The sequence below is a fragment of the Argentina silus genome (assembly GCF_951799395.1).
Source record: "Argentina silus genome assembly, chromosome: 10".
In the NCBI taxonomy this organism is placed as follows: Eukaryota; Metazoa; Chordata; class Actinopteri; order Argentiniformes; family Argentinidae; genus Argentina; species Argentina silus.
Window position 1 is genome coordinate 40559 of NC_139664.1, and position 27321 is coordinate 67879.

General features: G+C 45.0%; 3 protein-coding genes across 4 annotated transcripts; 2 read left to right on the forward strand and 1 right to left on the reverse strand.

The window, feature by feature from the left end:
• The first annotated feature begins 597 nt into the window (after nt 1-597).
• On the forward strand, nt 598-18925 carry tmod4 (tropomodulin 4 (muscle)). Of its 2 annotated transcripts, none has more exons than XM_083678199.1 (10): nt 598-655; nt 6528-6722; nt 7322-7478; nt 8500-8622; nt 14262-14354; nt 14705-14835; nt 15246-15353; nt 17016-17159; nt 17357-17501; nt 18467-18925. In XM_083678199.1, exons 2-10 carry the CDS (start codon nt 6615-6617, stop codon nt 18487-18489), a joined length of 1032 nt encoding a protein of 343 aa, XP_083534325.1. In that variant the 5' UTR covers nt 598-655; nt 6528-6614; the 3' UTR covers nt 18490-18925. The 2 variants fall into 2 exon arrangements, with proteins under 2 accessions (XP_083534325.1, XP_083534326.1); XM_083678200.1 differs by having other exon boundaries at nt 633-655; nt 6532-6722.
• A 2260-nt stretch (nt 18926-21185) lies between these two features.
• scnm1 (sodium channel modifier 1) lies at nt 21186-24603 on the reverse strand. Its single transcript, XM_083678205.1, has 8 exons — nt 24470-24603; nt 24258-24328; nt 24062-24150; nt 23855-23949; nt 23383-23483; nt 22852-23000; nt 22626-22761; nt 21186-22144 (listed from the first exon to the last, which is right to left on the reverse strand). Exons 1-8 carry the CDS (start codon nt 24518-24520, stop codon nt 22021-22023), a joined length of 816 nt encoding a protein of 271 aa, XP_083534331.1. The 5' UTR covers nt 24521-24603; the 3' UTR covers nt 21186-22020.
• Nucleotides 24604-24734: 131 nt separating this feature from the next.
• lysmd1 (LysM, putative peptidoglycan-binding, domain containing 1) lies at nt 24735-27056 on the forward strand. The gene is made up of 3 exons (XM_083679739.1): nt 24735-25306; nt 25405-25727; nt 26142-27056. Exons 1-3 carry the CDS (start codon nt 25124-25126, stop codon nt 26320-26322), a joined length of 687 nt encoding a protein of 228 aa, XP_083535865.1. The 5' UTR covers nt 24735-25123; the 3' UTR covers nt 26323-27056.
• Nucleotides 27057-27321: the final 265 nt, after the last annotated feature.

Consider the following 27321-nt stretch of genomic DNA (forward strand, 5'->3'; position numbering starts at 1 on the left):
ATCTGTGTATGGGTTAGGGTTAGGACCATTCCCTATCTGTGTATGGGTTAGGGTTAGGGTTAGGACCATTCCCTATCTGTGTATGGGTTAGGGTTAGGGTTAGGACCATTCCCTATCTGTGTATGGGTTAGGGTTAGGACCATTCCCTATCTGTGTATGGGTTAGGGTTAGGGTTAGGACCATTCCCTATCTGTGTATGGGTTAGGGTTAGGACCATTCCCTATCTGTGTATGCACCCCGTGTTAATTGAGTCACTGATAAGCACATGGATTCATCGCTCCCCTCCCTCTCTCCCTCCCTCCCTCCCTCCCTCCCTTTCTCTCTCTCCCTCCCCCTCTCCACTGTGATTCACAGGGACTCTTGCAAAGCCAAAATAATAAAATGCTGACCTCTCAAAGTACTGCCAGTACCCCTATCTCAGCATAGGAGGCTGGCAAACCAGAGAGAGGGGGGAGAGAGAGGGGGGGGGGAGAAAGAGAGAGAGGGGGGAGAGAGAGAGAGAGAGAGAGAGAGAGAGAGAGAGAGGGGAGAGGAGGGGGTGAGTTAGAAAAAAGAAAACGAGTGGGAGGGAGAAAGAAAAAAGAGATAGACTTTCTCTGGTTCCAACAGCAGGCGTTGCCTTGTAGAGGGGCTCCGGCACTGCGACTCTGTGAAGGTAGGTGGGAGGCTGCTTCTCTCTCTCTGGACTGGGGGGATACAGTTGGCATGAAGGGCTTCCCTTTTTGTTAATCTCTCTCTCTCTGGCTTTGGGGCTACGCTTCTCCCAATGTGCCTCTGTGCCTGTGTGTGTGTGTGTGTGTGTGTGTGTGTGTGTGTGTGTGTGTGTGTGTGGTTAGAGTGCAGAGTGGGCGAATGTTATTCAACAATAATAACATAGACTAACTTTTCATGGCAGATGTATTTGATTGCTTTGTTGTACAGTGGTTGTGTAGTATGTTGCATTTGCTTGAATAAGTTGCTTCACCTCAGTTGTCCTATTCTGGGTCTTTGAATTGTCTTGGATTACTTTGGCCACAACTTCACAGCTGACAGTCCACTGGGGTCCTTAACTAGAAGCATTGTCACTCAAATGGAGCTATTTGACTGGCATGTTGGGGTTAAGTCATCTCTTTGCGATTGATTCGTCATGGGGGGCTTTTGCGCTGTTTTCTCAGGGGGCACTAGAATTAAAGAGTGCCCCCCTACTGCCCCCCCCCCCAGCCCCCTACTCCACCCCCAGCTAACTCAACTGGAGCACCTGACATTTGAATAGCTGTACCGATGGATCAAGTTGTCTATGGGGGCCTTGTGGCAGATTTGTGTTAAAGAGGAACGTGTTTCCTGACTCTGGCTAAGGATGGCAGCTTAGGAACGCATGGAAACGAATTACAATGTCTGTTGCTGTGCTGAACAGAGAGTAGAGATACTGTAGGTATCCCTTTTTTGTAATTCTTTCCCTTTCTTCAAACATTTGCTGAATAGAAGTATTGACTATGAAAAACATCTTCACCTATTTTCACTTTATGAAGAGTGTCACATTGGTGGCTTGTCACCACTGTAGTGTGCGGTACTGTTGCTACAGTTGTATTGAACACAATGAGAAATCGTATCTGTTGCTAAGAGCAGTTAGGGTCAGGGTTAGCTGCTAGAAAGGATCATTTTAGGAGCGTTTAAATGTCAACAGTCACCTTTACCTCCTACTTGTTCACTAAGAAAAACATCCATATTGGACAGGAGCAGATATTCTCAGACAAGTTGCTCTTGGACCTCCAAAGGTAACTCCAGCGTGTGGTGAAGGCGCCACTGAAGCCGGGGCAGATTTACACCGTTGGAAGTAGCTGACTTGTGAAGCTAAAATTAAGCTGGGGCTGATTTGGAATTTTGCACTTGGGCTGCAAGAGCTGGAGGAGTCCGCCCACAAATAGTGTCAAATCTTCTGACCTGTCAACCGAAGGAGTGACTCACTGCTTGAGAACTTTGGGCTTGGCCTCTAATGGTCTCTCCAGCCACACAGTGTCACATGGTTTGCCCAGCAGGTAGAGCGCTACAGACTCGCTGTGGCCTGACCAAGACTGTACATCAAGATCTAAAAATGAATTTTTCACTCGTGAATCAAGATGAGGATGAGGATGGCAATCAAGACTGATTTTTGTTTTTGCACCGCTGTGCTCCTCTGTGACTTGGGGGGCCTTGTGAATTCAAAGCAAAACATGACCGTCTGAACACTTAGTTTGGCCCCAAAGTACCACTCGCTTTTAGTCAACCTGCACAAACCAACAACACAACGTAATGAGACTGGTCAGAAACACACAGTACCAGTCAAAGGTTTGGACACACCTTCTCATTCAATGGTTTTTGTTTATTTCTTTTTAAAATTATTTTCTACATTGTAGATTAATATTGAAGACATCAAAACTATGAAGGAACACATATGGAATTATGTAGTAAACAAAAAAAGTGTTAAACAAACCAGCATATGTTTCATATTTTAGATTCTTCAAAGTAGCCGCCTTTTGCTTTGATGACAGCTTTGCACACTCTTGGCAAGTCTGTGTCCAAACCTTTGACTGGTACTGCACGTCACTGGGGCTGAGCTACCTCTACACAACAGTGACACCATCTAATAACAACCATGGCAACCCTGAGGGTTTCACGGGGGTCGTACCAGTCTGGTGGTTCCCACTGGTGTTTTTATGACCAGCATTCTCCTCACAATCCCCATGATTAACCAGAATGGTGTTCGGTGTCCGTCGTAAAGACTGTTTTATAAGGTGGATAAGGAGGGCTTATCATCCTTTCCCTACAGGAGAAAGAACATACAAGCCTCTGTGAGGTATGGAAGCCAGGCATTTTAGTCCCCTCTCATAGTGTAGGTTAGGAGGGGCCTTAAGTTGAGCTGCCATCTCAGGCCAGTGTTTACGGTACGCTCTAGTCAATGGTAATCAAAGTGTGCGTAATAATTGCCTGTGACATTTTCACAGTGGCATGTCACGCAGTACAGTGTGTCTGTGGCAATCCTCATACAACCTCAATAGTTTTCATCAGTCTGTAATTTTCCATGATGAAACATTTATTTTATTGAATTCAGTTATTTTGTTCCACTTCCTCTATAAACAACTGTAGTTGTAGTTGCTTCAGGTTGTTTTGATTGGCTAAACCCCAAGTTAAAGGCTAACAGTCGAACATAAGACACACATATGCAACAAGATTTGTTGAAATGAAATGTCTCTCTTTTGCAAGAGAATCAACCTAGTTTCAACCCAGGTGAAATAAATGGTTCAGATTACAACTGGAAAGAAATGTTGTGGGCCAGCTGGCTGTGGCAGGTGACAACGACGAGTCTGTTCTACTCCACTCTACTGTTTTGGTTCCCATAGAAACCCAGTGGGAATTCTATGGACAGCTGTGCATTCATTCTGCAATATGGGACATGCTCATTAAAGTGTCAAAGCAAAACACAACATGACAGGGGATGGTGTCCCTTTTGGGACACTTGTCATGTGTTTTTTTTTTTCACAATATGTTCAAGGGTTCTTGAAAACATTTTGGTTTCACAATGACATCCAATTTATATTATGAATCAATTACATGAAACAGGCATCTCACATAGATACGATTTTTTAGTGGTTTACATTCAATAGTTTTTGGCTATCAATGACTGTCTTTTTTTTTTTACCTTACTTTACTGATCATTTGTGATTGATCACCTGAGATTTATTCTGAAGCAGACATGTCCTAAACCCAGGCAGCCATTCAATGTATCCATTCAAACAAAACCCACAGCTCAAGGGCTCGACTATAGTTAGATCAGACATGATCCCTGTTTGGATGTTTCCCCATGCTTCAGCTCAATGTCTTAATTCACTTGGTAAAATAAGACAGCGATACACATTACAGTACATAGCTAAGATTTGTTACTGCTTTATATAGGCAAGCTTGAATTGTACCTACACTATGAACGAAGTAGTCTACTGTATTGGACTCCCTCTAGGGTACTTCAGAGTGATTAAAAGGCGTTTTTCTGAGTCTTATCTCCAGAGCACAGTAGTTGTGGCACAGGCTCCAGCGTTTTACTCCTTCTGCTCTTAATCTCCGCCAACCTCCTCCACACTCAGCTGTCTGACCTGGTGTTTGTGTCACTGGCTTTACGCATTAGAGCAGCACTGTGCCGATGACGAGGTGCCTGTGGAACACACGCGTACATGGGCCCGTGCAGCACACACACACACACACACACACACACACACACACACACACACACACACACACACACACACACACACACACACACACACACACACACACACACACACACTCACACACAAACATCCTCAGGTGCCGGTTTCCCTCTCTCATTATCATCAATGAATTGCAGTAAGATCTCAGTGCCTCAACTCCTCCACCAGTGCCTCAACTCCTCCACCAGTGCCTCAACTCCTCCACCAGTTTATGGTGTCGATCTCTGAAAGAAATGAGCAACACTCCATTAGGTTTACAAGTCTTACCTTCAGTCTTATGCCTTTCAATTCTAGGATCATTTACTGATAAATCACTGATTCATCACAGACACACACACACACACACACACACACACACACACACACACACACACACGTGCGTGCATGTGTGTGTGCGTGCGTGAGTGCGTGTGTGTGTATGAGTTTGTCTACTCTTATAAAGTTTGACATTGTAACCGGATCTGTCGATACACAGTAGGGGCCCAACAATCAGGTCAGTGGAGAGGTCCAGCATACATACAATGGCTTTCTATTGATGGACGTATTAGGTGTTGTGTTCTTGACTTATAGATGTGACGTTGCTTAACATTACCCCTTGAATGGCTCCCAGGTGGTGTAACATAGAATTATGGACTATCACAAGATGTAACTGAATTGCGGGGAATGTCCACAGAGTGAAACACCTCACTCCTTTCCTGAATCTAATCACCCTCCTAGAAGTTGATCATGCAAATACATTTTCATATTGTTTTTTAATAACTTGTGGCCTGGACAGAGTCCACTCCTCCTGACTTGAATTTGAGAGCATTTCCTGAATTGTAAACCGGCTAAAATGGTACTGTATTTGTAATGAAAATGGTCATGGATTCATTTGACCCCGAATCTGAGAGCAGCATTACTCATGCAATGAGTCACCCGTTTTGCCTGAGGTATAAAGCATATATGGTAGGCTATGCTATTGTTGTGCTATTTCCTCTCCCGGGTTTCCAGGCTTTGCAAATGTTTCAAGCTTGAACTCCAGTCCCCAGGGTGTGTTGGAGACCAGGGGAGGCTGGCGGAGGTAGAAATCAGAGGACGCTTGCTTGATACCATTCCTCATTCCGTTCCATGCATTACAATGAGTCCGTCCTCCGATTTCTACCTCCAGCAGTCTCTCCCCTGTTGGAGACTGAGCCTAGAGCAGCGTTTTGGGCTCTAGTGGTGTCTGCTCAGCGATGGGTGTAGCAGGGGTTTGGGCTCTAGTGGTGTCTGCTCAGCGATGGGTGTAGCAGGGGTTTGGGCTCTAGTGGTGTCTGCTCAGCGATGGGTGTAGCAGGGGTTTGGGGTGGGACCGCATACGTGTGTCAGCCAGTGATAAATAAGGGAAGGCAGTTTTTACCCTTCTCCTTTCTGCTCTCCTCTGCTCTGTAACTCTAAACCCCCGAGCTCATTGCACTGGAACTAAGAATAGCAAAGAACGTATGCTCTCTCTCTCTCTCCCTCTTTTTACTTTCTTTCTTTCTCTCTCTCTCTCTCTCTCTCTCTCTCTCTTTCATGCTCCTATTTGAATCTATAGCAAGACTGTTGTAGTGTGTTCAGTGTGCAGTTTGAATTTGGGTGAAAACATACATTTGCAGTCCAAGTGTTGGGGTGTTTGTGTGTTGTGGCATGTGTGCACATACTGTGGAAGTGTGTGTGCACTACTGTGCACTGTGGGACTCCCCTGTGTATTGTGTGTTGATCATTGTAAATGCAGTTATAATTAACATCATACTGTCATACAGCCGGGCAGCAGAAGGGGAGAAGCACTGGCACAGTGATTCTGCATGCATATAGAAGTGGGAACAATCATAAATCATAAACAGCCATTCACTCTAGATGAATACACGGATTTGAGTTTGTCATCCAACTGTACTAAGGTCTACAATCAAATGAGGTGCTATCTGTGGCTTTCATCACCAGTCCAAAGTGCTTACCTGCACTGGAAACTGAGGAGATGGATCTTGTTTGTTATTTGTTTTGCCTCTTGGCTGAATGTGTTTGGAGTAATTTGAGTTGCCACTAGGGAATCAAAGTCACAGATACCATTTTTACCTCCATTATTGGTTTTTATTGCCCCCTACAGTAATATACTAAATTTAACAAAAAGTAAACATGCCTATTACATGCTATTACATGCCTATTACAATACAAATGTCATAGCATGGCTGCAAATGTGATAGGTCATAGCATGCCCCATCTTTCAGCTACAAACTCAAATATCCCTGTCTCACCAGTGTGTTCCCTCCTTCCTTCCTTCCTTCCTTCCTTCCCTCTCTCCTCTCCTCCCAGACAGTGCCCTCTCCTTCAGGGGTGTGTGGAGCGGTGTGTGTGAGTGTGTGTATGTGTGTGCTCTAGGAGTCCAGCCAGCCTTCAGACATGTCGAAGAGTGACCCCCGGGACATTGATGAGGATGCCATCCTCAAGGGCCTCAGCCCAGAGGAGCTGGAGAAGCTGGAGGATGAGCTGCAGGAGATGGACCCTGAGGTATGGAGGCCCCCCCCCCCCCCCCCAAGAAGCTCATAGAACATGGTGTTAGATGGTGGGGCGGGGGAATACAGATTGAGAGGAACCCATAGTGAGGAAAATATGAGTTGGGGTGCACAGACTGAGGGACACACAATGTAAAGTGATTGTAAGCTCATTGATTGACATGCCAAAGTGTAGGTTCGAAACACAAAGGACATTGATGTACGCATGATATACGTGCACTACAACCACACAAGCCCTACAGTGTTAAACGTACTGTAGTAGGACACCAACACATATTGTTTTACTGTATACAAACAGCCGTCACTTGTTCTTATGTTGTACCGTTCTCTCAACTGGAATAGTCTAGGAATAAGCCTTAAGGACATTCAATATCTCAAGGAATTAAGTAACGTAATAGGTGTCTTGTAAACCCATTCTCTAAATGTGTTTGTGCTTAGAAGGCCTTGGGTCTTAGAAGGCCTTGGGTCTTAGAAGGTCTTGGGTCTTGGGACATCCATGCATACTGTACCCTTTCCTAAAGTACAATTTCCCAGAACTCCCCAGCATGTCCACATGCCCTCTGACCTTCCCTCGCCGCTGTCCCCCTTTCCCAGAATGCCATCCTGCCAGCCGGGTACCGCCAGCGTGACCAGACGAAGAAGACTTCGACAGGGCAGTTTGACCGTGACGCCCTGCTGGATCACTTAGAGAAGCAGGCTCTGGAGCACGAGGACAGGGACGACCTGGTGCCCTTCACTGGGGAGAAGAAAGGTAGGAGTGTGATGCTCGGCTGCACACCACAGCTACATAACAGTAGCACCACAGCTACATAAAAGTAGCACCACAGCTACATAACAGTAGCACCACAGCTACATAACAGTAGCACCACAGCTACATAAAAGTAGCACCACAGCTACATAACAGTAGCACCACAGCTACATAACATTAACACCACAGCTACATAACAGTAGCACCACAGCTACATAACATTAACACCACAGCTACATAACAGTAGCACCACAGCTACATAACATTAACACCACAGCTACATAACATTAACACCACAGCTGCATAGCAGTAACACCACAGCTACATAACATTAACACCACAGCTACATAACATTAACACCACAGCTACATAACAGTAGCACCACAGCTACATAACATTAACACCACAGCTGCATAGCAGTAACACCACAGCTGCATAACAGAGTAATACATAACCAGAGTACTGCAGGTGTGTCTAAAATACAATACAATGTTTCCAACTTTATTATTATTTTTTTTTTTTTAAAGTGATTTCCTTCAAACGTGTGTATTTTTCGTGACTTTTAAAACATCATGCACCACTTTATTCAATGGAAAGTAGACTTCATTGGGGTTTAGCCACAAAGCCCTACAGTATAAGCCTAGGCTTACTACTGTTTTGGGAAGCATGATCCAAATATTGCTCTTCCCAAAACAAGACAAATTCTATGTACGGGACATATTACATAATGTCATAATTCCTCATAATCTTAATGAAGGGTACAGTATAGTATATAAAATCCCTACAAAGACAATAACTGTATTACTCTAACCCTCAACTGCATATTGAACAAAAACCCTTGTGTGCCATGCTGCTAATTGGTTTCTGGTAGAAAATAAAGTGATGATCACTGATCTAGAACGGTACAGCTCAGTAGATTTGACTCTCTCTCTCTCTCTCTCTCTCTCTCTCTCTCTCTCCCTCCCTCCCTCCCTCCCTCCCTCCCTCCCTCCCTGTATCTGTTTCTATCTCCCTCTCTCTCTAGGGAAGACTTTTGTTCCTAAGCCAGGCTCAGGCAGGATCCCAGACAGTGAGCAGATCACCCTGGAGCCTGAGCTGGAGGAGGCCCTGAAGAATGCCACTGACGCTGAGATGTGTGACATCGCAGGTGAGACACACAGAGACGACACACACACACACACACACACACACACACACACACACACACACACACACACACACACACACACACACACACACACAGACGACACACAAACACAGTGTGTGTTTTTGTTTGTGTCACAGCGCCATCTCTACTACACTGCTTGCCCAGTATGCACTATTACAGTCTGTACAGGAGGCAGACGATACTCTCCCCACAGTTTAACAGGGCTAAATCAAGTTACTATCCAAACACTATCTCTGATTTTGGAGTTGACCCAGCTACATTTTGGATGCGGTTAAATCACTCAAGTGCAATAGCTCTCTCCCTCTCTACCTCAACAAGTGTTATACAATTCTAACATCATTACAGATAAAAAATATGCCTTCAACCAACATTTTATCTCTGCAGGCTTTCATATGAAAGAAAGACAGATGTAAATATCCCAGATCAGACAGATAGCTTTGGCTAGGTTTCCTGTTCAGGCTGAAAGCCTGATAGGTTCCCTGCTGGCTGGTGATGACCCTAAATTCTCCATCCGTTGTGTTTCTGCCAGGGAAGTGTTTGATGTTTTATGTAAAATTGATGTTAAACGTCTGCCCTTTTTAATAGCTTCATATTTTTAACGTGACAATTCTCTCTGGTTCTGGTACCGGTACTCTGGTACCATTCCCAAAGTGTGGAAGGGGGCTAATGTACTCCTTCTTTGTGAGAAGGGTGATCCCAGCAACCTTAATAATAACCGTCCTCTCTCAAGGCATTCCTGCTTAGCACAAATAATAAAGTTATCAATCCTCATATGTGGTCCAGGTCAGGTTTTAGGTCTGGACATAGCACCTTCTCTGCTGCTTCCTTAGTTAAAAAATTACATTGTGACCTCTCTGGATAAGAAACAGCATTGTGCAGTTTTGATGCCCTCCTTACCTGCCATTGGTGTGGTCATCAGTCGGCAGGCTGTTCTTCATGTTTTTCTCTAAATCCCGTTATATTGATTACAAGTATATATAAACTCTTACTGTCTTTCTGTCTTTTTTTTGTTTTTTTTTCCCCTCCCTGTCATTGATTATGGTGACACAATTTACTTGCACATGGCAGCCTCAGTTCTAAACCTGTTAGAGTTGGTTTATCCCTCTGCTCTGTAGTTAATCTCCAGGGATAGTCTGTTGAACTATCTTTTATCTCGGTCTGTGATATATATTGTCTTTTATGTCAGTAAGAAGGGCTTATCATTGGTTTTTATTTGTACATAAAGCAGTTCTTTTAAAACTCCAACTTTACCTCACATTGTTGCTTATATATGGCAACCAGGTCCCAAGCTTGGCTAACCCTCAATGTGTTTCATTTCAACTAGGTAAATCAGGGTTAGGGTTAGGGTTAGGGTTAGGGTTAGCCCTGATACTAACCCTAACCCTAACCCTTATATATGGCAACCAGGTCCCAAGCTTGGCTAACCCTCAATGTGTTTCATTTCAACCAGGTCCCAAGCTTGGCTAACCCTCAATGTGTTTCATTTCAACCAGGTCCCAAGCTTGGCTAACCCTCAATGTGTTTCATTTCAACCAGGTCCCAAGCTTGGCTAACCCTCAGTGTGTTTCATTTCAACTGAAACTGGTAAATCAGCCTTTAGTTTCTGTGCCCCGAGTCGGCCTACCTGGAACGATATTCAAAACATACTCAAATGATATTGTGTAAATGGTTGTTGGAATTGTTTGTCATTTTAAATGTTAGCCTGGTTAGCAGCATTTATCCTGTCTAAATGTACATTGTTTACAGTGCGACGTCATAATGAAACCGGGTCATTGTAATGTAGCCTTTACTGTTCCTTTTTGAACACACGGTTTCATTGTGATGTAGGGCCACACTGTTCCACTAGAATCTAGAACCACACCGTTTCATTGTGATGTAGGGAATGCTCATACTTATTATGATGTAGGCTGATGCTGTGAAATACAGTAGGTCTACAATGTTCCACTATGATGTAAGCTCATAATTATTGTGATCACTTATACATAGAGTTGTAGGCTATGCTTCCCCTCTATGATGTAGGCTCATACTGCTTCAATTGTTTTACATTTACATTTATGGCATTTATCCAAAGCGACTTACAACAAATACATTTGCTTAAGTAAGTGAATCATCTATCCATCAGTCATCATAAGATAAAGCAATCAATGCTCGGACCAGGGGCCATAGACAGTCACAATGCTAAATGAAGGAAAATTTACTTTGTACAGGGAGGTAGTTGGGGTGAAGAGGTCTTTAGGAGGGACCAATTGTGACACTGTATAGGCAGAATCCGGCAGGTTCATACTGTCCCATTGTGACATACTATGTTGTGGCCCCAACTGTGGCTGCATTGTTTTACTGGCCGACATTTATCCATTGTGTTCACGCAGGCCTATATTTTGTTCCATTGCTCGTTGGCCCATGTTGTGTCACTGCATCAAAGACCAGCTCCCTCACAGACAGACATGGGGAGCTATGGGATGTGGGACATGGCATGGTTGGGCTCCAATTCCCTCTGCTCAGCAACACAAAAATAAGCTGGCCAAGGGCCACCAAAAGAAGGGAGGAGTGGAAAGAGAGATTGGGGGAGGGGGGGGGGGGTCAAAGAGTTGCCTGTTGGGCACTGATACTGGGCTGTATCCATTTACACCAAACAAGAGGTAGACATTTTAAAACCCACAATATTGGACCTACAATTTCCCCCCCGTTGAGTAAATCAATGTATTTATTTTTAGCTTGAACATCCGTTTTTGGTGTTTCCCTCAGATTTTTTTGTCCACACTAACTCTGTGTGCGTTGTTTCACCTCCTAACAACTCCTAACAAGGACTTAGTCGTCATTTAGTGCATCCGCAGAATTTGTTCAATGCCAATATTTTGAAAAACGACAACACAGAGATGTATTTATAGTTAAATTTGATATTGGTGGATTTCACGCAAATAGCACAAACGGTATATGTTTAACTTCTAGTTTATGTCTTCGTCATTGAGGTAGCCCCCTCTGACCAATCCAACCATGGGCATACATAATCCACATACATTCAGATTTCACTCTACAACCAATAAACCCACACTTTCTAAAGTTCGAATCCTGCACTCATCTTCCAAAATAGGACCCATTCCTTCCACTACATTTCACTTCAGAGCTAAAAGCACCCCAGTGTGCCCTGTTACCATTCATACCCATCCACTGTGTAGCCCAGAGGGGGCCTGATGCAGTCCTGCAGGCAGGCTTCCTAACCAGTACAAACCTGCAAAGCTTTTCCATTAACGGCAAAGCGAGCATAGGCATCCGGAAAGTGACAGTGGGGGGAGACAGTGGGGGAGTCTGGACCGTGTGTCCACATAGATTATCCTGTCAGTGGCCTCTCATTGAGAACGCAGTTTTAACCCTGGATGCCGTCCAGATGAGGATTAAACCTTCTTTAGCCTCTGTCAGTCTTTTGTTTAGGTTTTTTTTTCCCTCCATTTTGGAGTGAGAGAGAGAGAGAGAGAGAGAGAGAGAGAGAGAGAGAGAGAGAGAGAGAGAGAGAGACAGAGAGAGACAGAGAGAGAGAGCGAGAGAGAGAGAGAGAGAGCTGAATCCACAATAGCATAGCTGGCTGGCTCCGCCAGTTGAGGGAGGGAGGGAGGGAGGGAGGGAGGGAGGGAGGGATGAGGGGGAGGACCTCTGTAGAGATTTAATTGCCGTTTATTTTTCATTCACACTATAAATATCAACAAACTGGCATTTTTGGGATTTTTGTTGTTATTGGGAGGCAGGCTGGTTACTGTAAGGCTACTGTAGACACAGTAGGGAGACTGAAGGTCGGGTTCGGGTGACGTTGGCCTCGCGGCGCATTGGAGCCCACCAAGCAGCTGTCTCTCTCTGATTTCTCTGTCCTCACAAGGGCCCTACCCATGGTTCTCTGCTATGGGTTGGGGGGTTGGGGTGGGGGGGGGTTGGGGGTTTGCTGTCACAGCAGTTGATGTGTGACACACTTTGGTGGAGATGGGGCGGACGTAATAATAGGAAGAGAGGCATTCAGGGTGCTGCCCTCTGCTGGTAATTTGAAGCAATACAGCAACACAAATTAACTGTACTGATCGTATATTTTTAGGTGGCCATTGTACTGCGTCCCATGTTGTATAATTAGATGTGCTTAGCAGCACTAACTTGCATACGCATAGTGGGAATTTCCCCCTGGGCATGGTTTCACTGGATGACACAGTGTCCTCTGTGTCTATATATGCACCCAAACCAGGGGAGGCTGGTGGAGGTAGAAATGGGAGGACGGGCTCATTGTAATGCATGGAATGGAATAAGGAATGGTATCAAACACACACGTTATCATGTCATGACAGTTATCATGTCATGTCATCAGCAAGAATAACACTGGGCTTTGGTGTGTCTCTGCATCGCTGGCATAAATGTCAGATGTCTTAACGTCCTCAGGGCCTGGAGACAATGAGATTAAGGACTGTGACCCAGCTCTCTCTCTCTCCCTCTCTCTCTCTTTCTCTCCCTCTCTCTCTTTCTCTCCCTCTCTCTCTTTCTCTCTCTCTCTCTGGACTTGAGTACAGGCTACAATATCCTTATCTGGTAAAGCAGACACACATTGTAGGCACATGCATAACATGGCAAATACCTAGAGCTTTTTGTTTAACAGTTTAAAGGTACTCCACAGTGTACTCTAGGCAAGGGTGCAGTCATTTTAAAATGTTTACACTAAGGCCCCAATGATTTGCAGATAACAAACTTCCAGGGTTCTTATTTTGCAGCAGTAATATATGTGTAGACTCAACATGTTTTAATTAAAAATTAATGTCTACAGAAATCTCTACAGATCGAACATGCTTCAAAAGAGGAATCCTATCTTAGTTCATCTGGAAAATCTGCACTTGATTGAATTGAGGCCTAGGTCTACAGTACATGTTGTTACAGAATAATTGGCAAAGACGCCTGTCAAAACAGCTCTCATAAAGCATTGTAGTCACCTGAACTTTAATTCGAGTCATAGTTATCCATTTCAGTAATAAATAGCTGTTTGATTAATTACTTAGATCCCTGCCATGACAGCCATCATAAATTCTGTTTAATTGAAGAAATCTGATATGCACGCTTTACTTTCATGTATTTGAATGATGTCACTGAATGAACACCTACAGTACACCACAGCCAAAGATATTAAACAAGTATTACTGTCCTTGAGTGCAGCAAATCACAACCAACAATACAAATTCTTAGAAGTAAGAACTAAGAACTACATCTTAACGGTCCCTCCTAAAGACCTCTTCACCTCCACTAACCCCCTGTACAAGTTTCTCTCCTGTTAATAATAATTAAAAAAAAAAATCCTTCTTCTAGCATTGTGACTGCCTATGGCCCCTGGTCTGAGCATTGATGACTTTATCTTATGATGACTGATGGATAGATGATTCACTTACTTAGACAAATGTATTTGTTGTAAGTCGCTTTGGATAACGGCGTCTGCTAAATGCCATAAATGTAAATGTAAAAATGTAAACTAAGAGCTAAGTCTTTCCCCAGAACTGTATATGTCCTAAAATACATATGTTCTTACTGAAACAGGGGCCAAATGTTCGATTCAATTCCAGAATGTTCCAGAATGTTTCACATTGTTCCGTTTGTTCTTCCAGCCATCCTGGGAATGTACACGCTGATGAGCAACAAGCAGTACTACGATGCCCTGGGCACCACCGGCACCATTGCCAACACAGAGGGCATCAACAGTACGTATGATGGGTCGTCCATTAGATCAGAACATTTGTTCAGTATTTGTTCCCGTTTGGAGGAAAAAGACTGAAACAGCATGCAATTTTGACAAGCTGATGAAGGTCAACTTTACCAAATGGAGTGTGTGGGGGAATGACACTCACTACTACTGACTACACAGTACATCAGATGGCTTCAGTACTGAACTAACGGTTCTACGTCACGTTATTATCAACTGAGTTAGATCAGATTTAATGGCTGGCTGGAATGGAACGCTTTTCTTTTTTTATCATCGCAGTACCATAACCTGTGTGTGTGTGTGTGTGTGTGTGTGTGTGTGTGTGTGTGTGTGTGTGTGTGTGCGCAGGCGTCGTAAAGCCAGATGCATTCAAGATCTTCCCAGATGAGCCCCCCAACCCCACAAACGTAGAGGACACCCTCAGAAGGATCCAGGACAACGACAGTGGCCTGACTGACGTCAACCTCAACAACATCAAGGTGAGGCCAGTAGCACCTTAGGCTACATGCTAATTGCACTAGCTAACGTGCCGATCCAGACCCACCTTGATCTTTAAATGCATTGGCAGGCAGTCTTCTCGATCATCTGTGCAAGATGCCTCCATGTTGTCTCACAATCACACAACTAAATGTTTGTAAAAACAGAGATCATACTGCGGTCCTCTGTGGCTCAGTTGGTAGAGCATGGCGCTAACAATGTTTAGGTTGTGGGTTCGATTCCTGCTGGGACCATATATACTGAAAAATGTATGCACTCACTGCAATGTAAATCGCTTTGGATAAAAGCATCAGATAAATGGCATATATATATTTGACGGGTCCATTTTAGCTATGGTAGAGGGGAGTAGCGTAACGTGTGAATGACAATTGTGTCCCTGCTTCTTCTGTAGGACATTCCCATCCCGACACTGAAAGAGATCTTCGAGGCGATGAAGAGCAACTCTTATGTGGAGTCTCTGAGCATCGCTGCCACCCGAAGCAACGACCCTGTGGCATGGGTGAGTACTCTGTCTGTTTCTCCCCACGGCCTTACAGCGTTGGTCCTCCCTAACGCTGGTCCTCCCTAACGACGGTCCTCCCTAACGCTGGTCCTCCCTAACGCTGGTCCTCCCTAACGCTGGTCCCCCCTAACGCTGGTCCTCCCTAACGACGGTCCCGCCTAACGACGGTCCTCCCTAACGACGGTCCCGCCTAACGCTGGTCCTCCCTAACGCCGGTCCTCCCTAACGACGGTCCTCCCTAACGCTGGTCCTCCCTAACGCTGGTCCTCCCTAACGACGGTCCCGCCTAACGACGGTCCTCCCTAACGACGGTCCCGCCTAACGCTGGTCCTCCCTAACGCCGGTCCTCCCTAACGACGGTCCTCCCTAACGCTGGTCCTCCCTAACGCTGGTCCTCCCTAACGCTGGTCCTCCCTAACGACGGTCCCGCCTAACGCCGGTCCTCCCTAACGCTGGTCCTCCCTAACGACGGTCCTCCCTAACGCCGGTCCTCCCTAACGCCGGTCCTCCCTAACAACGGTCCCGCCTAACGCTGGTCCTCCCTAACGCTGGTCCTCCCTAACGACGGTCCTCCCTAACGACGGTCCTCCCTAACGCCGGTCCTCCCTAACGACGGTCCTCCCTAACGCCGGTCCTCCCTAACGCCGGTCCTCCCTAACGACGGTCCTCCCTAACGCCGGTCCTCCCTAACGCCGGTCCTCCCTAACGACGGTCCTCCCTAATGCTGGTCCTCCCTAACGCTGGTCCTCCCTAACGACGGTCCTCCCTAACGCTGGTCCTCCCTAACGCTGGTCCTCCCTAACGCTGGTCCTTCCTAACGCTGGTCCTCCCTAACGACGGTCCCCCCTAACGCTGGTCCTCCCTAACGACGGTCCCGCCTAACGACGGTCCCCCCTAACGCTGGTCCTCCCTAACGCTGGTCCTCCCTAACGACGGTCCTCCCTAACGCTGGTCCTCCCTAACGCTGGTCCTTCCTAACGCTGGTCCTCCCTAACGACGGTCCCCCCTAACGCTGGTCCTCCCTAACGACGGTCCTCCCTAACGCTGGTCCTCCCTAACGACGGTCCCCCCTAACGCTGGTCCTTCCTAATGCTGGTCCTCCCTAACGACGGTCCCCCCTAACGCTGGTCCTCCCTAACGACGGTCCCGCCTAACGCTGGTCCTCCCTAACGCTGGTCCTCCCTAACGACGGTCCCCCCTAACGCTGGTCCTTCCTAACGACGGTCCTTCCTAACGACGGTCCCGCCTAACGACGGTCCCCCCTAACGACGGTCCCGCCTAACGACGGTCCCCCCTAACGACGGTCCTCCCTAACGACGGTCCCCCCTAACGACGGTCCCGCCTAACGACGGTCCCCCCTAACGACGGTTCCCCCCTAACGACGGTCCCCCCTAACGACGGTCCTCCCTAACGACGGTCCCGCCTAACGACGGTCCCGCCTAACGACGGTCCTACTGTAGTAGATGTTTCTTTTCAATCTGGATGCAATTTCTTTTCAGGTACATCGATGTTAGATTGTGTTGGGATCACGTTTAACCGCCATTTTCATCCAATCAAATCCAGATATCGACAGTCGTTGAATTGCGCTTTGCAATTGTCTCAAACGTGTGTCCTGTCCTGTCCTGTGTGGTTATGTTCATGTGTTTGTATTTACACCAGGCTGTCGCTGCGATGCTCGAGGAGAACACCGGCCTGGTGAGTCTCAACATCGAGTCCAACTTCATCACCTGTGAGGGCATGATGGCCATCGTCAAGGCCCTGGCCATCAATACAACACTGACAGAGATCAAGATCAACAACCAGGTCAGGTTCAAACACATTCAAATCTATTCATTCAGCACCCACAGCCAAGCCATATTCCATATTTGTTTCAATCCCAAAAATGCAAGATGCATCGCTGTTAAAATACCCACCCATGTTCAACTACAGTATGTTGTTTACAGTAGGCTATTTTGTCATTAAAATCATGAAATCGACCCCCTTAATCCCTCTTCCTACAGAGACAGAAGCTGGGAGACTCATTGGAGATGGAGATAGCCAAGATGTTGGAGAACAACCCTAGCATCATAAAGATCGGTTACCACTTCACTCAGCAGGGTCCTCGCGCCCGGGCAGCCATCGCCATCACAAGGAACAACGACCTCCGTGAGTGTCTAGCGAATGCAGATGTTCTGAATTACCTTCTGACCCCTCGCCCCTACAATAGACCCCTAGCCCCTACAATAGACCCCTCGCCCCTACAATAGACCCCTCGCCCCTACAATAGACCCCTAGCCCCTACAATAGATCTGTAAGAATCAGATAGGTATAAACAATGTGGTTATAGCACCATCTTGCCCTCGATTAGGCAAGGTACAATTATTTCAATAAGTAAATAATAAGGGCAGCACTCTCAAATAAATGATGGTTTAATGCATGATCAGCATAGTCACTGTGGATGCATTTCGGTGTCTTCAGCACAAATTTGTACACACTAAAGACAGGACCATGTGATATGTCGTCGTTTCCAAAACCGAACGTAGAATTTCAGCCATTTCTGATATACCTGTCCATTCCTTTCACATTCTCAGCTGTGCCTTTCGTGTAGGGGCTTGGGTTCTATTTAGAATTCAGAACTGTTGTCAGTTTAATCATATACTATTTACTACTGTTACACTTTTGGCAAGAAATTAGAAATTAACGAAAGCTTATAGCCCTCTTCCAGTAAGGGTTTTTATTTGATGTTTGGCAGAGGTGGTCATAACGCCTTCATAACATTGTTATAAGTCCTGTCGTAACACCTGTCATACAAGCTATTTCCAGTTGATGTTAGTGGCTCTTGGTATTCTGCATGTGACCATGCATGTGGTCCTCTGTGGCTCAGTTGGTAGAGCATGGCGCATGGTGCCAACAACACTTCGGTTGTGGGTTCAATTCCTGCTGGGACCATATATACACTGTACTGAAAAATGTATGCACTCACTGCAATGTAAGTTGCTTCCACTAAAAGGGTCAGCTAAATGGGATATATACATATATATAATTTGTCACTGAGGTGTCACAGCTCTTGGATGACCACTGACAGTGTTCTCTCACCTGCTGACCCCCTCCTTTTGTCTTTCTCCATCCAGTTCGCCAACAGAGGGTAAGATGAGAGGAGCGACTACCCGCTCGCTAGCCTGCTGATTCAGCCCCCTTAGAACTACCGACTGCAAAAGACTGCCATTGACGGCCCCCTGCTAGCTTTGGCAATGAGGCGCAACAAACCTTCTACCACCTTGCTGGGCGTCCTCACAAGGCCGGGTTAACCACGTGTGGTGGAAACCATGTAATCCTTTCGTCTGTGTCAAAGCATTTCATTTCATTAACCACAAACAGCTTTTTTGTAGACCATTGAATTCATCATAAAGGCATGTGTATGTCACTGCAATGTGAAGTGTCTTTTATGCTTCTAGAGCGTGCAATGACAACATCCTAAAAAAACTGAACCCCTTCATTCATGCACATCTTTAATATGGTGCTATATATAGGATGAGAAAAATCTGTAAATACTTTAAATAAAAAGTTTATATAATCCCTTTTCTTCTTAAGCTGAACATCGCATATTTTGTTTCATCATTTCATCATCTCATGTCAACATTGGCAATGATCATTTCATGTGGATCAAAAATCAAAACACTCATTGGACCTTGCCTCAAGCTGACCTTTTTTCTAGTCTTGCGTAGCCATACCTCCAAATCATTTTGATCTCACGCCTGGAGAATTTTAGATTAGCTGGTCTGGTTTGGATTGAACTGGGCCGAGCGATGGGAGAATGTGCTCGCAATTTCATTGGATGTTACATTCCAAGAACCCTCCCCCAACATTCCAGAAGAATTGTTGCTTTGTTGTTATGTACGTCGCCCGGGTAGGACCATTTTGCAGAGAGATGTTGTGTATGCTAGCTTGCAACATTGAAGAAAATGGAAGAAAAAGCTGAAGGAATAACTGAATTGTTTTTTTTGAGCTCCTGGCAAGGTATTTGATTGGTTTGACGTGTGGCGAGGTGTCGCTAATTTCAAACGGGTTTCCACGCCTTTGTAGCTACATTCTGCAAAGGATTTCCCCAACAGTAGTGATCTCAACGAGGTTACATTTGTATTAGTTCAACGGAATTTGAATTACAAACAGAGGCATTTTATAAAAGCACAGAACATGCACCTGTATTGGAACAAATCAAGTTCATAGGCTGTTGTGTGACTCCACACCATTCTAGCTGACAAAGAACTCTGCTACTAGGATATTGAGAATCGGAACCATTCAATCCCTTGGTGAGTCCCACTGATACCCCAACCACCTGACCTATTTTTACACCCCCCTCCCCTGCCCTGCCTATTGGGAATGTAACCCAGGGGCTTGCATTACCCTGCTCCGAATATACCAACTTCGAAAAGGGTCTGGAGGGGTGGGGGGAACCCATTTGCGACCAAGCAGATTTATGAACCCTTAGACAACAGCTGCGAACCTCAGAAGACTCTCACAGCCTTAGAGAAGGTCCGAGGGTCCCTCTTAACATACATTTCACGCTGCTTTTCTAAAAAAGCAGTTCTGTGTTTTGGATTTAATGTAGGCTACTGTACCACCTTTCAAACGACTTGGTCATGAAATGTCAAGTTTAACAGAGACACAGGTTTGCAATAAATGGCACATAGAATTCCTGCAGGTCAAATCCTGAAACCTTGGTTGCTAGAATTATACACGGCACTGTGACATTTGGCAAAGTGGGCAGTGCTGTAATGATTTAAGGTCAGTATTGCCATACCAGCTTCTATTCCTGGTTATGTTATTTTCCCTTTGATCATTAAACCACTGTCAAATGCAGGTGTATTCTGGGATAGAAATGCAGGGTATCATGCGAGATATTTCATGACTGACCTGGTGACCTGGTGCTGTACAGGACTGACCTGGTGACCTGGTGCTGGACAGGACTGACCTGGTGACCTGGTGCTGTACAGGACTGACCTGGTGACCTGGTGCTGTACAGGACTGACCTGGTGCTGGACAGGACTGACCTGGTGCTGTACATGACTGACCTGGTCTGACCTGGTGACCTGGTGCTGTACAGGACTGACCTGGTGCTGGACAGGACTGACCTGGTGCTGTACATGACTGACCTGGTCTGACCTGGTGCTGTACAGGACTGACCTGGTCTGACCTGGTGCTGTACAGGACTGACCTGGTGCTGTACAGGACTGACCTGGTGCTGTACAGGACTGACCTGGTGCTGTACAGGACTGACCTGGTGCTGTACAGGACTGACCTGGTGCTGTACAGGACTGACCTGGTGCTGGACAGGACTGACCTGGTGCTGTACATGACTGACCTGGTCTGACCTGGTGCTGTACAGGACTGACCGGGTGCTGTACATGACTGACCGGGTCAGGTAAATGGTGCCTAATCTACACCAGTCATTGACAATAAAAAAGCAACAATCGATTGGTGAAACCATCATTATTTACTGTATGTGGCAATTCCAGAATTGAAACATCACCAGTCTTTACAAAATGATACACAAACGAGACATCAACATACAGTACCAGTCAAAAGTTTGGACACACCTTCTCATTCAATGGTTTTTCTTTATTTTTTTATTATTTTCTACATTGTCGATTAATATTGAAGACATCAAAACTATGAAGGAACACTTATGGAATTATGTAGTAAACAAAAAAGTGTTAAACAAACCAGAATATGTTTTATATTTTAGATTCTTCAAAGTAGCCACCTTTTGCATTGATGACAGCTTTGCGAACTCTTGGCAAGGTGTGTCCAAACTTTTGACTGGTACTGTGTGTGTGTGTGTGTGTGTATATATATATATATATAAAATCCTCCAGGTATGTGTGACCACATAGGTACACAGGTACTGTAGATCTCAGGTGTGAGCGTGCATCACCTACGCCTTTTGGTTGTTACACACTGATCTTAAACCTAGTGACAAAACTACTACTAATAATAATAATAATATAAGCCATTTAGTTGACGCTTTTATCTAAAGTGACTTACATTGCAGTGAGTGATACATTTCAGTATATATGGTCCCAGCAGGAATCAAACCCACAACCTAAGCGTTGTTAGCACCATGCTCTACCAACTGAGCCACAGAGGGACACAACTAGACAGTTTTATGTTAATAAAAAGTTTTTTTTATTAACACTTCATCAAACTAACACTGCGGGTGTTATCCAATTCATACACAATGGTCTAGGGAGAGCTACGTATGAGAACCTTGTGAAGGCCCCACCACCAAGATTAACACCAATATTGGCCTATCTACTGCTGATTTATAGTGGGGTTACAGTAGCTTAGCCATAACAGGGGAGGTGTTGGAACTTAATCAAATGGGTGACAGAAGAACACAAATAGTGCCGAAAATAGCAACTCGTAAAGCACACTCTTCTGGTGACAACAGTGATTTCCAGGTGAAAAGTCAGAGCGTATTCTCAAGCTTCAGCACATCTTCTCCTCAGGGTGAAGGATGGAAAAGGATTAAGATTGAGAATAGTGGGCTCAGAACAAATTACAGTAACAAGCTTGTTCTCGGACATAGATTAAGCCCAGTCCTGGACCCAAGACCAAATTGAATGGAAAGTCTGCACCAAAGGTTCTTTGTACTGTAGGTCTGGTCAAAGGTCTTCTGCCCAGGTCAGCTCTCTGTTAAATTACTGGGGGGAAGAGAGGGAGGCGGAGAGGGCTCCTCTTCATCTGAATCAAACTCCACGTTCTCGTCCTTCACCCACCGGCCACTCCTGTCCTGCAGCCAACCAGCACTGAGGTAGACCCGGGAAAGAGCAGAGTGAAAGAGTGAGGTGGCAGAAAATAAGAACAAGAAGTAAAAGATGTCATTCTGACATCTGGTGGTGTATCTATGGAACTGCAGCCCCCACCGTTAAAAGAATATAGGTCCTTCAACAACTCAAATGGAAATAGCTGGTCTGTGTCCGACTCATGCTCACAGACGGGGAAGCCAGCAAAACGACATGAGGAAGGGCGTGGAGAGTAATAACAAGATGAATCAGAGATTCCATCATCAACATCAGTTGAGACATGGACATTTAATTAATGTCTCATCAAGTATTGCATCAGTAATACAACAGCAGGTTGTTCGGTTCCCACTGAAGAACACAAAACAAACACACTGAGAGACAGAGAGCTACATACAAAGCCAGAGATCATACATTGCTATTTACACATAACTGCAGATCAGTAGTGACTTTGAACAAGTCACCGCTTGCTTCAGACACACAGTACCTTTTCAGCTTGAGATAGTGCTCCAACTCACTCCTTCTCTCAGCTGTCAAAGCTTCAGACTCTGGAGTCCCTTTTGGCTGAGACTTCTTGCCAACTTCCTTTTTACTCCTGGATGGACACAAGCCCTTATTGACATCTGAAGAAACCAGACATAATTAACAGTTAATCGGTGGACAGACTCATCATTATGATTCAGCCATGAATCAGATTCTCAAGTAGACTTTACCTGTTGTGTTAGTGTGGTCGCTGGGGGATGACTTGGTGTCTGTGGCTCTTGTATCTACTGATGTCTGGTGCTGCCGTGACTGGCTTGTGCTGGAGGGGCTGACACTACAGTCTTGACTGGAGCTAGTGGACTCCTTGTCAGACTTTGTGCTTGGTGGGGGGGGGGAACACAACAAGATTGTACATAAAATTGAATCCACTTCACATAATACAAATGGTACTAACCTTAAATAAACAAACAATCAGCCAATGTGTGTCTGTGGGTTAACTCAGGGAGCAGATCAAATCAAAACATATGCTTTTGTGTTTCTAGCTGACTGACTGACTCATTGATCAATCTCGTTTTGTGTCATTTTTCCCTGTACCACTGTAGGCGGATCCTGGCCAATTTTGGTGCAAGAGGCCAAGGTCTGGATGTTGCTTTAAGAGCCTTTGAGCCTTGCCTAGACAATAATCAGGGGTAAACACTTGTATTGTACTAGGCTTTATCTATATATAGTAGGCCTATCCATGAATTAACATTCTGTCATACCTGATTTTTTTATGGCAACTATTGTATGGTACTGTCTTCAATAAGGCATGATGGGTAATTCTCCGTGTCTTTGTCAATAGGGGGGCGGAACTGGAGGGTTCCTGAGGGAAACAACAACAATAGACAACGTGATGCAGAGCAGACAAACACTCCAGACCTAAGGCTTGTAGTGACATGTACAGTACCAGTCAAAAGTTTGGACACAAACTTGCCAAGAGTGTGCAAAGCTGTCATCAAAGCAAAAGGTGGCTACTTTGAAGAATCTAAAATATAAAACATATTCTGGTTTGTTTAACACTTTTTTGTTTACTACATAATTCCACATGTGTTCCTTCATAGTTTTGATGTCTTCAATATTAATCTACAATGTAGAAAATAATAAAAAATAAAGAAAAACCATTGAATGAGAAGGTGTGTCCAAACCTTTGACTGGTACTGTACTTGACAGAGTACCACATTCTCATATCTTTACCTGTCTGCTATCTTCAGCTTCAACATAGTTTTGATGCTGACGTTTGGCTATTTCACTCTTCAGCTTTGTTTTCTTTCCATAAAACCACTTCATCCCTAAAACAGATAAAGATCAATTCAATCTCTAAAGACGACTGCATGACTTTACAGTATGAAACTGTTGAGAAAGAACAGAACTAGTCTCCTCTCCTCGCGTGATGTCTCTCACCTTCTAGGTGTTTTTTCCCCTTTCTGTGTACTGTCAGCATATCAACTGTATCAAAAACAGGGCGGTAGGAACACACAAGGCAGGTGTATCTGAAAGGGAATTTTAGAAATGCAGATACAATAAAGACATAGAAATATGAGAGACACTAAGCTTATCACACAGCTCAAGGACAGGCTGATCAAACTGGCTACTTCACCTTCCATTTTTCATCAAGGCTGCTTCATCCTCTGGAATGAAATGTGACAGGAGATCTGCAACACGTCGTTTCTGGAAGGTAAACAGTGAACCATGAAAGAAGAATACGGTTTGGAGGCCAAACATGCGTGTCACAGGAGACGTTATTGTTGCCACAAGCTCCCTGTTCGTAAAATAGATTTCTGTAATTACAAAGAGTCATACAATGGGTACCTTAAGAACATTCAATTGACTTTGGTCATTGCCCTCCCGTTTAAATGACATCTCATAGTTGTTAGCTGAATAAATGATAGAGTTTTTGGATAATTTCCACCCGCAACAGAAAATATCTCCCCTCTCTGAAAACAAGTTGCCCCTTTCTACTTCCTGCTTCTGGGCGAGGGATTGTGGGAGTTGTGACGCTGCGCGGCAGCCATGGTAACAGCTGACTGTCTGGAGCGGCGCGGCGCGGCGCGGCGCATCTTCACTCAAAACAACAGCAGCTACGAAGTTTTCGCCGCCCTTCGTGGGTTGTCGGCAATATTAGCTGTGTTGCTTGGGAACTAAACTAAGTCAAATTCGGATGTTGTTGGTGCTACGACAACTTACTTAGCTAACTTTGTAATTTACTGTAAAACAGGGTACCTTATCGTTAGCCCTGTTAGCTGTTAGCATGGCTGAGCTGCTTGGGTTGTATGAGTGATAAACATGTTGCTAGCCAAGTTGGTAGGGACACGAAAAGCTTTCTCACGCGTTACAGATCGGGCTTACGTACCTAGCTAGGTAAGTACACAAAATGTCCCGATTAACCGAATGCTGCTGCTAGCTAACTCGCCCGTCTCATCGTTGATCGTTACCAGCAGCTGTTAGCTGCCTTAATTAACCGTCATGTCCTCCGATGAGCGCGCTCCACTCCCGACGGGCGGGCACGGTCTGCTCCGCGGGAGCCGCGCCAGGTCGTACGGCAGCCTGGTCCAGTCACCCCTGTCTCCGGTGCGACAGAGACGAATTGAACACCAAATTCAACCGGGAGAGACACTGCAAGGACTTTCCTTGAAATATGGAGTATCTGTAAGTAAAGTAGGAGTGACTGAGTAGCTGTTGTAAAGTTAACGATGCTCTTAATTTCTTGGCTTACTACCACTAACCATACCATAATTCTCTTACAGATGGAACAAATTAAAAGAGCGAACAGACTTTATACGAATGACTCAATGTTCCTGAAGAAGTCTCTGTGTATCCCTGTGCTGTCAGACCCTGATGCCAACGGTAACGAGGTATCTTTGGCTGGGTCAGGCCAGGTGCAGGGCAGTACAAGCAAAGACTCCAGCCTAAATGGGACACCAGCAGCCACTGCTGAGAAGAAGATGCCAGATGCCAGCGAAGAAGGGACCTCAGAACTTTCCCCAATGGATTTTCTGAAGAGGATGGATGGTTTGATCAGCCAGTCGAAGCAAGCAGCTCTCAGAAGATGTCAAGAAGGAGAAAAACGGTGATTAACTCATTCAGTGCCGAGGTTGAATAAAGTCTCCCGAATTGTCAACATTCTAGAGTGCCCAGGGTGACTTTATTCACTAGCATTTTTTAAAAATGATGATGCTTCATTTTGTAGCCAATCAGAGTGTTGTTGCTAGGTAAAATACCACAAAACACTTGGCACTCTAGGTGGTGAGTGTTCAGGAATTCTTTGGCAGTTGGTGAGTTAAATCATACCCTCCTCCACCTTGCTATTCTGTGTCTTTTCAAACACACTACACTCTTATGAGACTAGTCTGGTGGTCTCTGTACCTTTATGATAAGGTGGGCTGGTGTCCACTCAACTAAAATGCCAATATGATAATGTTTTCTCCACGTAGAAGCACAGTAAGATGTTTCTTATTTCATTCGTCGTGTTTTTACTTCACAGATTGGCTGCACTGGAGGCGGCTTGCGCCAGCAGGACATCAGACCACCGGCTGACCAGGTCACACAGTGCCACGTCCTCTCCCAGAATGCATCAGCAAGCCACACTCGGGGCTGTGCCCCTCACCATCACCAAACGCACCAAGAAGATACGAGACAGGGAGGATGACATCTTTGAGCTGTGATGTAATTCCCTTCAAGTCAGGCAGATCATAGGTCACATCTACAAAGACAAAGAGATTGTCCTCCAAGCCAATCTAGCATTATAGATTTAGAAGAGATATTGTTCTCCCTGCTGAGTCACCTGCTGCTCCATGGACTCAACACTGCAGCACTCACTGTTGATAGAATTGTGACTCTTTTCCTGGAATGCCAAACTTTTGGTGACATTTTGATTTAAAAGCACATTTTTTTTCAAGCAAGTAATGCACTGTTACAATGTTTTATTTATCATTTTTTTTAAATGACTTATGAATTGTGTGTTCTGCCCAGAACAAAACACTGTCCTGTTCTACACACAACCAGTGTGAGAATTTGAAACTTTGTGAATTGTGTTTGTTGCCATGTTGTCATTATTGATGATGCTAAACTTTAGCAGCTCCAGTTTCACTGAGATTGTTGCGATTAATTTGATTTTCAGTTATAGCTATGGCCTACTGAATACATGAGTATTGCTACCTCGTAGAGTCCAATTATGCAATGTAGCCTACATTAGAGTCCTTAGACATGGACTCTTTCCTTACCTTGTCAGTCTGTTGTAGTAAATTATTGCATTTTATATTGGACTAACCAGCTGCTACACTACACTAGAATATTAAGAACACAATTGCCTACAAGTGTTGCTCCATAAAGTACTGCTGATCTATTGTAGCAGCCCTGATTTTGCCAACATTAAGGGCCATACTAAACCAAAACAAAACCCTGTCTTTAGAACAATATTCAATTGATAAACAGATATGTTTTCTTTACACAGTTGACTTTTGTTTTGTGGATTAAATGGGTCAAAGTGCTCAATCTTGATTGTGATGCATGTCGTTGTGTCTGTTATTCCGTCTGAAAGCTCTTTTCGATTGAAGAATAATTTGTGTAGCATTGAGTGATTTCACAGTTGACTGGCTTTGGTGACTGAAGTCATATAGCCTCAGTCCATGACAAAGGGTTAGGGTTAGGGTTAGGGTTCAGTT

Excerpts from the sequence above, each read along its gene's own strand:
- tmod4 (XM_083678199.1), top strand. The coding sequence starts at position 6,615 with ATGTCGAAGAGTGACCCCCGGGACATTGATGAGGATGCCATCCTCAAG. Across the intron at positions 6,723-7,321 it reads TGCAGGAGATGGACCCTGAG|AATGCCATCCTGCCAGCCGG; the intron begins GTATGGAGGCCC and ends CCCCTTTCCCAG. Across the intron at positions 15,354-17,015 it reads GCAACGACCCTGTGGCATGG|GCTGTCGCTGCGATGCTCGA; the intron begins GTGAGTACTCTG and ends TATTTACACCAG.
- scnm1 (XM_083678205.1), bottom strand. The coding sequence starts at position 24,520 with ATGTCATTTAAACGGGAGGGCAATGACCAAAGTCAATTGAATGTTCTT. Across the intron at positions 23,950-24,061 it reads GGGGAAAAAACACCTAGAAG|GGATGAAGTGGTTTTATGGA; the intron begins GTGAGAGACATC and ends TATCTGTTTTAG. Across the intron at positions 23,484-23,854 it reads AAGCTGAAGATAGCAGACAG|GAACCCTCCAGTTCCGCCCC; the intron begins GTAAAGATATGA and ends TGTTTCCCTCAG.
- lysmd1 (XM_083679739.1), top strand. The coding sequence starts at position 25,124 with ATGTCCTCCGATGAGCGCGCTCCACTCCCGACGGGCGGGCACGGTCTG. Across the intron at positions 25,307-25,404 it reads CCTTGAAATATGGAGTATCT|ATGGAACAAATTAAAAGAGC; the intron begins GTAAGTAAAGTA and ends ATTCTCTTACAG. Across the intron at positions 25,728-26,141 it reads TGTCAAGAAGGAGAAAAACG|ATTGGCTGCACTGGAGGCGG; the intron begins GTGATTAACTCA and ends TTTACTTCACAG.